The sequence below is a fragment of the Podarcis cretensis genome (genome assembly GCF_951804945.1).
Source record: "Podarcis cretensis genome assembly, chromosome: 6".
In the NCBI taxonomy this organism is placed as follows: domain Eukaryota; kingdom Metazoa; phylum Chordata; class Lepidosauria; order Squamata; family Lacertidae; genus Podarcis; species Podarcis cretensis.
The window spans coordinates 37,494,469-37,506,523 of record NC_137175.1 but is presented as its reverse complement, the minus strand read 5'-3'; the positions used below and the strand labels follow the sequence as shown (position 1 = coordinate 37,506,523).

The window sequence follows — 12,055 nt, the reverse complement described above, 5'->3', positions numbered from 1 at the left end:
ACAACAGAGATTATATGCAATCAGTAAGTGCATCAGATTCCAAAAGAAGACCTAACCCACAAGCAAACTCACAGGGGTAGCCACCTGGAAGCTTGTTGGCCACAGCTGGTTCCTGAAATTATTTTGGCTAGCCCATGAGGGTCTAGCAAGGGGTGGGGAGTGGCCTGGGCTGCACCACATTGGCCTCAACCTGGTGGAAGTTGTTTTCATCCCCTGAGGAAAGGCTCTTTCCCCAGCCTTGGTGGCATAATTCTATTCCCACTAGGCTCTTAATGAGGATGACCCCCAACCCTTCTGGACACGCAACAGTATGTCATTGAGGCCCTCCAGGGATTCTCTCTAATAGTCAGCTGCAAAGCTTGCACTGCACTCAAACTGCCTCCCCCAACCACTTTAACCACCAACACCATCAGTTCTCACTGAGTGCAGATCTTTAGCTATCGGGCTGCAACCCAGTTCTCCCTTGCAGACTTGCCCAATGATTTGCCCCATTAATTGTCCCCTGAGAAGCTGAAGGCTGAAGGCTGGCACTTTCCCCTGGCATAGAGGATGATAGGCCTCTGTGTCATAGGTTCTGTCTTCTGAACCAACCATGCAGAGCAAACATGTTAACTGGAGTGACATAGGTGAACGTTCAGCCATGTACAAGGCAAAATTCCACACTTTCTGCTTCTGTAGCCCCCTCCCCACTTTGTATGACCATAGCAATATTATTTCGACTGGTTGATAACAAGAAAGTGAGATGATGATAGATGACAGATGATAGGTAGGTAGGTAGATGATAGATAGATGATAGATAGATAGATGATGATAGATAGATAGATAGATAGATAGATAGATAGATAGATAGATAGATGATAGATAGATAGATAGATAGATAGATAGATAGATAGATAGATGATAGATAGATGATAGATAGATAGATAGATAGATAGATAGATAGATAGATAGATGATAGATAGATAGATAGATAGATAGATAGATAGATAGATGATAGATAGATAGATAGATAGATAGATAGATAGATAGATGATAGATAGATAGATAGATGATAGATAGATGATAGATAGATAGATAGATAGATAGATAGATAGATAGATAGATGATAGATAGATAGATAGTTAGATGATAGATAGATAGATAGATGATAGATAGATAGATGATAGATAGATAGATGATAGATAGAGATAGAGAGATGATAGATAGATGATAGATAGATAGATAGATAGATAGATAGATAGATAGATGATAGATAGATAGATAGATAGATATAGATAGATGATAGATAGATAGATAGATAGATAGATAGATAGATAGATAGATGATAGATAGATAGATGATAGATGATAGATAGATAGATATAGATAGATGATAGATAGATGATAGATAGATAGATAGATAGATAGATAGATAGATATAGATAGATAGATAGATAGATAGATAGATAGATAGATAGATAGATAGATAGATGATAGATAGAGCTATAGATGATAGATAGATAGATAGATAGATAGATAGATAGATAGATAGAGATAGATGATATAGATAGATAGATGATGATAGATAGATAGATAGATAGATAGATAGATGATAGATAGATAGATGATAGATAGATAGATAGATAGATAGATAGATAGATATAGATAGATAGATATAGATGATAGATAGATAGATAGATAGATAGATAGATAGATTAGATAGATAGATAGATAGATAGATAGATAGATAGATAGATATGATAGATAGATAGATAGATAGATAGATAGAGATAGATAGATGATAGATAGATATAGATAGATGATAGATAGATAGATAGATAGGTGATATAGATAGATGATAGATGATAGATAGATAGATAGATAGATAGATAGATAGATAGATGATGATAGATAAGATAGATAGATAGATAGATAGATAGATAGATAGATAGATAGATAGATGATAGATAGATAGATAGATAGATAGATAGATAGATAGATAGATAGATGATATAGATAGATATAGACAGACAGATAGACATATCCTTCCTCAGGAAAAAAGGAAATAAAACTGAGCATGGGAACATAGGAAGTTGCCTGATACTAAGGCATTGATGCATCCAGCTCAGTATCATTGACACTGGCTGACAGTAGCTCTCCAGTGTTTCAGTCTCTCCTAGTCCTACCTGGAGATACCAGAGATTGAACCTGGAACTGATGCAGTGCCAGTGTAAGTTCCCACTGTGCCATTATTACCTGATCTGCCACCTACTTGTCATATCTCAACATGGCACACAACAAGCTATTATGGTCACCTTATTTGTCTTTCCCTGTTATGGAGCTGATTCATAAACCCAGCTGTCATTGCAATGTGCACAATTGAAATAATCTGATTTAGAAAAAAAGCAAACCAAAACTCCTATTTGACTGCTGAGGCTGCTAGCAAAACAAATAGTAGCCACGGCAGTGACCGCCCCCAGAATTCAACACAATCAAGTCATCGCCCTCAGTGCTGACGGAACATGGAGAAACTCTGAAGTGACTGACCTCTTAAGAAAACAGAGCATTTATCCCTTTGAAGTTAATGAATCATGAAGGCATTTGAAAGCTAGACTTGTTTATTTACACACACTGCAGCTCATGTGGAGAAAACACGCACCCATTTGGTGCAGGCCACTAATTTGAATGAAAGATCAAATGGAGGCAAGCAGAACAGTGGGAGGCGGTTCGAAGGCAAAACGTTCTCTCCAGCGACCTCTCCCCATAGAAGCCTGGCCAGATTCTGACTCATGTCAAGCATCACTGAGCGCTGTTCTTTAGTAAGGAAGCCAAACAAGTGAGAGACTGGTTTAAAACTCAGTGGAGCCAATGGGAGACTTTCCTTTAGATCCCAAGGCTGGTATAGCATGCTGCAGAGAGTAGATTTCCAGCAGAACTCATTGTCTTGTAAATACCTGCCTTCTGAGATGAGTGAAAGTGAATCAGCAAATAGAGTGCTGTCAGCTTGATCCTCTCAATTAATTCTGAGTAAGGGGGACTCCACTTACACATGGAACTTGCCTTCTGGAACATCTTATCCATTCATATCAATGGAAGGAGACATGTCCACATGTATACATAGGTGTTTAAGGATACAGGCCCAGAGAGAGAGAGAGAGAGAGAGAGAGAGAGAGAGAGAGAGAGAGAGAGATGCTCCTGCATGAAAGAGAAAATCATGTTCTCTGAATCATTCTGTCAATCTCCCTAAATGGTGCGTGTGTGTGTGTGTGTGTGTGTGTGTGTGTGGGCTTTTGTATAAGAGATGATGCTCATTTTCTTCATATTATTGCCATATTACTGACTCAATATGAAGACATCAAATTTTACTGAGTTGGTCACTTTTCTGAAAAGTCCAGATAGCCTGTTTCCCAAACTACTTGTACATACACTTCATTTTTCCAAATGGGAAAAACCATTGAACTAACCCATGGCACAGTCCTCCTGAATCTACTCAATCCATGGCTGCTGTTTAAATAACACAGCGTAAAGGCATGCTGCTTACCATTTCATTTCCTGTTTTCCTTTTTTGACCAAGGCAAAGGCTGGAGCCTTTGACTTCTTTTGGCAGAGCATCACTAATGGAAGGCAGCTTCTGCCTTTGCCTTTTACCGCAATAGGCCATGAACTCCTCACACACACAAAAACCCAACCCTGAATGTCAACAACACAATGGATCTGGTCAAGTTTCTGGCTTTCCTGCTTGATCAGATTACAAAGGACTCTTCCGAGGTTGAAGAGCAACATATCAAGGGGTAAGACTCACTATTGCAAAAGTCCTAGGAAAAAAGACATAGCATGAAATAATCCCAGGAACTACATGGATAGTGCTTGGAAGGCTTTCTTACTGTTGATGTAATAGCAACTTTAGCAGGTTGTGGGTGGGTGTCATATTAAAGCACACTTAGCAGGCTGATAGAGAAAAGATCCTAGTTTCAAATGACTCTGAAGGCCTGTAGGACAGAACAAGCAGTGTGGGGAGTTTTGACCCTCTCTCTTGTTAATGTGTTTTTTCCTTAAGGGCAGAAAACAGCTTACACTTTGGCTTTGGTCTCCTGAGATGAGCAGCCACCTCTTCTGAGCATGAGTTCCACCATGAGGGAGTAAGAGAGGACACTTTGTATGTTACAAGAAGCAGATCTAATGAGCAAAATGCACATCACTTTCAAATGTATTCAATGAAGGGAGAAGGGGCGGGAGAAAAAAAGAAAAGAAAATGTATTCAATGAAGCACGATTTTCAAAGTTCCCTTTTTTTTAGTGGAGGAGAGAAGATGCTTAACCATTTCCCAGGCAGCTGCTCTTCTGCTCAAAATCTCTCACACACCCCAATGGCATCTTCCCTCTTGGGAGTTCCAGATGTGCTACCTTTCCATGCACACAAGTGAGGGGAGAGCAGCTGCCTTATACTGAATTGCACCACTGGTCCATCTACTTCAGTATTGTGTGACAGAGGTTCTGACAGGTTTCAGATAGCCCTACCTGGAGATGACAGGGATTGAAGCTTGGACCTCTTGCTTGTAATGTATATGCTGCACCACCAGAAATGAAAGAGCTAACTTAATGACCTACAGATGTTGCTGGACTACAACTCCCATCAGCACCAGGCAGCAAAGCCAGTGATCTAGGATGATGGGAGCTGTACATAAATTGAGACTGGAAGTCTTGTCTTCTTGTCATATTGGCACAACAGATTTTACCCATGGGCTCCATGAAGTTGTTTTGAGAGGATGCTGAGATTTGTCTATTAATGACTACCACCATCCCTAGCCTCCACAGAACCAAGCAAGGTTGGGTGTTGTTATAATATATAATAGGGGAACACCCACTGCATGGAAGTTGGCTGGGGTTACTAAGGGCTGGAAATGCTCTCCTCAAATGCTCAGTAGGACTCAATTATTATATTGCCTCACAGGATCCAGGAAAAAGTCCTGGAAGTCAGATGTGAAGACCTTGAGTCCAGCTCTTTCTCCTCCTCTTTTCTGTAACATATGGGCTTTAAATCAAAGGTAGCTAACCTTTCTGGGTGGAGGTGCACTCACTCTTCAGGGGCTGGATTCCAGCAGTGGGTGTGGCCACTCTGCACTCTCTTGCACATGTGTGCCCACCCACAAGGCACACATGCAGACACACTAAATCCATGCAGATCATCTGAGGAGGAGATCGCCTCTCTCCCTCGTCATCCAATGAAAAATGCAGTGACCAGGGATGTGGCAATTTGCATTCTCATCAAGGTATTGGACTGGGCTTTCCACTCATAATTGTGTCTACTTTTGTTGTTTTGTTTTTTCCCTTCATCACTACCACCACATTCTTGGGAGGGGTGTTGCTCCAAAAAGCTGGGATTGGGCCTGATCTGGCCCCTAGGTTGAGGGGGGGAACTAGGTTGAGGAGGGGGGAAGTTATCTGTCACAGCTTTCAATTTTCACGAAGCAGTGACGACGACATATTCTAGATTGTACACAGCAGTGCTCTGCACACTGGTGGCCCAATTCCGTGTTCAATAGTGTAATAGCATAAAGACATCTGGGGGATCACTGCACATTGCTGTAGGTTAAGGCTTCAAAACAAATGCCCAGGCTCTAGTCTATAAATATCAGTCTTTCTCCCACTATCCTCTCCTCCCTGGGATTGTTTTATAAATAAGTTGTAACACAATCATTCAGTTGGGTCTCAGACAAAAGAGCAGAGTCCCACAGGCTTTTGCTTTCTAGCACTGTAAATTAGAGAAGCCTAATTGGATTATAAAGCAGCGTCAGTTTCTGGTCTCAGTTTCTCTCGGGCCAAACAAAGTCGTTATTTCATCTGTTACAATTGGACTAGGAAGGAGGCTGGAGATTTGGCAAAGGGAGAAAGCAGAGATGCCAGCACTCCTGCTGATATCAGGGCTTGCAACCCTGTGAAATTAATTAGACACAAAGCAGAATGTTTCTCATAGGCACCTGCTAGAATCCAAAACACATACAGAAAAGATTGCAGGAGTTTAGCAAAAGTTTTTTGATGGCCCATGAAGAGGAAAAAGGAAGCACTACCCTGAGGTGGGTTTTGGACCTTGACAGTCACTTGTGCAACTGGGTGGGTGACAATGGCATGGCATACTGAACCCAGCCCAGGGCATTCCACAACTGACAAAGCTTTGAAGTGCCATTAGCAAAAACCCAAACACAGCCATCCTTTGAAATTTGCACTTCTCTGAATTTCGCAGCACAGCTCTCCAGCCAGCAGATATGTACAAAAATGCACATGCTGGGGTGATGTATGCATGAATATGCATCTAGTCGGGAAAATAACATTAAACATGCATTTGATATGGGAAAATTGCTTTGTAAAAATGTGTATATTAACTTGTGATCATTACCCTATGAAATTTGGCTCCATGAAAACTATGTCCATTTGGTTTTATATCTGGAATTGTAATTTTTAAGTCACCCAGAGAGAACCTACAGGAGAGCCTAAAAAATATTTTAAATAATTAAATGCTAGAGACAGACATAAAATCAGATCTTTGCTCTAATCTAGCAAGCCTCTTCTTAGGTTCTTATGCTTGGATTCTTCTATTTTTTTCTTATAAGCATCAGTGAAAGCCATCATGTGTCTATGGAGACAATATTAGATTTGGGCATGAAAATTTCTTGATAAATATTTGCATCACATATAGCATTTCCCCTATACAGCATTATGTAGAAAAAAAGCAAACCATGCCCGAGAAGTACAGTGATGGGAAAATAATAGTGCAAATGGAATATTCTCCCTCTCTCCTCCCCCTGGACTACTACTAAATCTGTCCTGGGGTTGCAGGGCATGGAGGAGTGGAGGGGGGAAGTCTCCTTGCACTAGCGCAAGTGTAAATATTTTGTCAGATACTGCCCCATGTTTTTCAATAAAGTTGTTTCAGAATCTGGCTTCTGCATAAGAACATAAGAGCCTGCTGGATGAGGCCAAAAGCCCATCTATTCCAGCATCCTCTTCTCATAGTAGCCAACCAGATACCTACTGGAAAACTGATGGAGATCACCCTCGAACTCACACAGCAGGACCACTCAGTGTGGCTTCAGCATGAACCATCTTTGGATGGACAAAGGTAGGGACAAAAAGAAAATGGGGACCACATTACAAATTTATGGGAAGCCACATAGGAGGCAATTTATCCTGTACTGCTATGCATTACTTTATTTTATTTGAACAAGTTACATTTATATACATTTCAAATGTATATAGTTAACATCATAGTTTCTAAGCAATTTACAATGATGCTACAAAAACTAAGTTAAAATTAACAATAAAATTGGGGGGGGGGTACTTAAAATGCTGGCTGAAGTTATAAAAAGGTCTTCACCTGAAGTCCAACAGGGAGGGGGCCAATCTGATCTAAGCCGGGAGGCAGTTCCACAGGATGAGCAGGATGGGCCCACAATACTGAACAAGCAGCATTCTGGGCCATGGGAACCTCTAGCAGCAACTTTCCTGGAGACCTCAGTGATCAGGTAGGGGTATAAGGGATTAGGCAGTCCTTAAGGTATCCTGGACCCAAGTTGTTATGTGCCTTGAACCCTGGAGAATACAGGCAGCCAATGCAAGCTTGTCAGTACTGAAGTTGTGTGCTGGTGGTAGCCTGTCCCCACCAACAGACCAGCCCTGGCATTTGGCACAAGATAGAGTATCTGGACCAGATCCACAGGTAGCCCCAAATAAAGCATGTTGCATAATGAAATACTGAAGTTACCAATGAATGAATCACCATGGCCAGGTTTCCCTGTCCAAGAATGGCAGTAGTTGGCATATCGACCGCAGCTGGTTGAAGGCAATCTGAGCCATTGAGACTACCTCAACCTCCAGTGACGAAGATGGATCCAGCAGCACTCCAAAACTATGAACATGATGTTTCAGAGGGAGTTTATCCACATTTAGAATAGGCTACTAGTCAATCTCTCAGACACAGGAACTACCCATACACATTGCCTCTGTCTTCCCAGGGTTCCAACTCAGTTTACTGGCCTTCATCCAATCCACAACTGCACCCAGATGATGCTGATGCAGATCATGCACAGACTCTCCTGACTCAGGTGCTCTGAAGAAATAGAGATGTGTGTCATCAGAGTACCAATGACACTTTGGCCCCAAACTAAGGATTGCTCCCAAAGGCTTCATAGAGAACTTGGTATAAGATTGTGCCTTGTGATGCACCACAGTGCAGAGACCACAAGACTGAAACACAATCTCTGAGTGGTCTTGCAGGTAGGAGTAGAACCACTGAAAAACATCACCCCTCAATACTAATTTCATGGATGATATCAAATGGTATTGAGAGCTGCTGAGAGATGGAGATGGAGAAGCAGAAACAGAGCCACACTCCTCCTGTCGTGTTCTTGATAGACTGAAACAGATTCAGATAATTGGTATTCTCCAGGAACTCCTGTAAGTGCTCCACCCACCCACCCCTTTTCACCATGAATGTATGGCAGTGGTGAGACCTGAACAGCTCAGTGGTATAACTTTGCAGGCTCAATCCCCCATATCTCCAGATACAGTTAAGACAGTGCCTGTCTGAAACCCTGAACAGTTGCTGCCAGTCAGTGTAGATCTTAATGAAATAGATGGAGGAAAGATCTGACACAGTATGCTATGCTTATGTCCCTGAACCCTTGGGGTGAACACCCTCTGTATTAAACAAGCCCTGTGCTTATGTGGCAGGGATGAGGGCAGGGGAGAAAGGAGTTATGTACTGGAAGATGTTAAGATTTCTGGCTACTCCCCTGTTTGCCTGGCGGGGGGGGGGCGAGAAGATTACGGGCCAGAAGTCCAGGGTGCCCCTCAGCAGCAGTCTAAGCAAAGCAAGGGGATCAAGGCGGGGCCCCATTCAATCCCTGATCTAAAATTATCCAGCTACACCGCTGCAAAGCCCCACGTCTAGTATCAAAAGCTCCAGCCTCCCAGCCTGTTTTCTCCCTCGGGGACTTGGATCAGGAGCGCAGGCTGAATGGGCAGCGACAGGAGAGGCGCTAGGACCTCCGGGGGAGGGGAGGTGGATGCTTGCCTGCGCCTGCCTATTGCCCAGTTAGGGAGAGTTCAGCAGCGCCGTCTCTGATCTCTTCTGGCTCTGGCTCTCAGCAGCAGGTGGTGCCTGGGAGGGAAAAGGTGAGCGAGCTTTCAGCGAGCGAGGGAGGGAGAAAGGAAAGGCTGGGCGTGCGGGGGTGGGGTGCGTGGGGGGGACAGAAAGTGAGAGGAAGAGAGGAAGAGGCGTCCCAACTGCGTGGCTGTGCCTGCTCTGGCCCCAGCCTTGCCTTCGTGCCGGGGCGTTTTTGCCCAATGAGAGTCCACCGGAGGTGTCCGTCTTCCCCGCCTGCCCCCGAGCCCAGCCCTCCGGCGTGTCCTCCTCATCCCCCTTCCCAGCAGATGCCCGTCCATGGGGCTGCTTGCGAAAGGCTTCTTCCAGCCCCGACCACAACCAGCAGTGCATCTTGCCAGGGAATCGGCCGGCCAGCGGACAGCCGCCAGCGGGTGCAGGGCGTTTGACGGCGCCGCCTTCCCGAGCCGTGCCCAGAGCAGCAACAGCAGCAGCAGCCGTCCAGGTCTGGGCTGCGCTGAGCGGATCGATCAGGCCCCGGTCGTCGTCAGCCTCGCTTTCTCCTTCGCGCCCGGTTGTAGAGACCCGAGGACTTGTCCTTCTCGAGACTACCTTCCCTCGGCCGGGAAATTATGCTGGGCTCCAGCCGCTGGGCTCGGATTGCCTGCGCGCCCGGGGACACTCGACGCGCGTCCGTGGTCCCCCGTGCGCCCTCGCGCCTCTGCTTGCCCTTGGTCCTGATGCTGCTGACTCTCACGCCGCGGGCGGACTCCTCTTGGTGGTAAGTCGGCCCGACGCCGGGGCTCGCTCGCGCTCTCCTTCGAGGTTAGACGGCGGCTGCCGGCGAGGAAACTTGTCTCTCCCCGACGTCTAACAACGAGGCACCGCGAAGCAGCGGTGGCTGCTCAAGGTTCCGATTAGCTTGGTGGTGCGCTGCTCTGGGCTGCGCGCTGCTCGAGGCTGGAACTCTCAAAGCGTGCCATGGTGACGCAGTGCTCCCGAGCATGTGCAAAGCGCACGGTGCAGCGGCAGCAAGCGCCAGGACCTGTAGGAGTTGGGGAAGAGACGGGAGAGTCAGAGGGGCTTGTTCAAACTACTTACCAGTGATGTCGTTGGGTCATTTTAAACTCTGGATTTAATATGTATTGCTTATAGTATTTATATTCCGCTTTTCAGGCACAGGTTTACTTAAGGTTATTACCCAGACGGTACTAATGCGTAGCATTTCACTTTTTTCAAAATGAGGTTTAGTCAGCCCCAGTCCTGCTGCTTTTGAGGTCTGCTAGGTGGGTCCCTGGACTTTTATCCCGAAGTGCCCGATGGCCTGGCCCCCGTCCTTTCGACGTACAAGCAGGCCAGAGAGCCCCACACGCCACAAACGCAGTTGGTGATGGGGTCTCCTCGCTCCGGAGAAGCCCGCGGTGCCGAGAGGGGCAGAGCTTGGAGGGGGCGATATCCGGGTCCAGTTTCTCTCTCGAAGGGTTTCGGCTTGTCCTTGGCTCCTTCTTTGGACAAGCACAGAGGGCAGCGCTGGTTTTTCATAAAACAACCAGGCGGGCTTGTTAGAGAAGTTGGGGTTTATTTATTGGGAGTGGGGGCGGTTGCGCTGCTCGGGAAGCCGGAGTGCGAGGCGTCAGTGGACAGAACCGAGAAGCGAGGCGGACGGGATGGCGCTGTCAGATGGGAATCCTGCTCATTGATGGGGCGATTTGATGAGGACGGGGATGGGGAAATGCCCGCTCACCGCGTAATTTTATAGAGTTCTTTGTTTTCTTAATCGTTTGATTGTAAGCCACTCTGGGAAAGGCGGAGATAAGTTTTAGGATTCGAATTATTCTCCTCCTCCTCCATAGGATAGGTGGCTGCAGAGCAGGTGCTATAAACCCCTTGCGCACCGACAAATGCCCTGCTTTAAACACGCGCACGAGAGCACGATCCAGCCTAAGCTAAGCCCGCGTGCAGCCCCATCCTTACTCCGGAGTAAGTCCCACCGGGGGAGCCTTCCAGGCCGTTTCTTTCAACGGACGGATTCTCTACGTCCTCCCCTTGGGAATCAATGGGCTTCGGTTTCGATGGGCTTTGGATGCATCCTGCTCCTAGTCTCAAAAGCGACGCCGTCCATTAAATCAGAGACCACGTCCTAAACCTGGGAGCCTTTCTACAGTCTGGCTGTCAGATCCTGAGTCTGTCGTTCTAGCTTGGATCTACCTGCCTGCTCCAGCAGCTAAGGCAGATCTGAGGTTTCGAGAACTGCCTTGTGGGGGGGGGCGTGCCGGAAGAGAGGGGTAGAGACGGAGGCCCCTTCCAGCGCGTACCTGGCGATGCAGGGGGATCGAAAGCGAGACCTTCCGCACGCAAGGCAGATACCTTGCCACTGAGCTATTTGGCCGGCAAGTGACAGCAGTTGCGCGGGCATGGCATTATGATGGGCTGCTCTCCTATGGGTTCCTTCTCTCGATCGTCTCCTTCTCTATGGGGCCTCCTCTATTTACCCACCTGCCTGTGGACTCAGTCAAGATTCTCGTGGCACCATAAAGGCTCACACCTTTTATTCCGGCGTAAGCTTGCAGGTGCTAGAAAGTCGGCTTCGTCGGATGTAAAATGGAATATAAATATACCTGGTGGAGTAGGAAGCGGGAAATGAAATGCAAGAAAGCGCAGAGAGTAACTTTGCTACAGCGAGCTAGAATGTGTGCGCAAGAAGCGCGCGCGCGGGGGGGGGGTCATTTCCCCCAAAGAATCTTGGGGACTGTGGTTTGCTAAGGGTGCTGAAAATTTTAACACCGCGAAGGGTAAGCTACAGTTCCCCGGATTCTTTAGCGTAAACAATGTGCTTTAGATGTGTGGTGTGTGCAAAAGCCTCTGAAAAAGCTGAGTTAATTGGGAAAGGAAAGCCTTAGAATCGTAGAATGGCAAGAGGGGGAAAGGGTCATCTAACCCAACCTCCTTGTCTCTCTGCCCAGACCCAAATGAGCCGA

The 12,055-nt window shown here is 46.1% G+C and overlaps 1 protein-coding gene across 1 annotated transcript in view; it reads left to right on the top strand.

The window, feature by feature from the left end:
- The first annotated feature begins 9,057 nt into the window (after window positions 1-9,057).
- WNT2B (Wnt family member 2B) overlaps window positions 9,058-12,055 on the top strand; it is a 49,828-nt gene continuing 46,830 nt past the window's right edge. Inside the window, exon 1 of the mRNA XM_079981905.1 lies at window positions 9,058-9,858. Coding sequence (XP_079838031.1) covers window positions 9,710-9,858 — 149 coding nt within the window. The 5' untranslated portion in view covers window positions 9,058-9,709. The remainder of the gene's footprint in view (window positions 9,859-12,055) is intronic.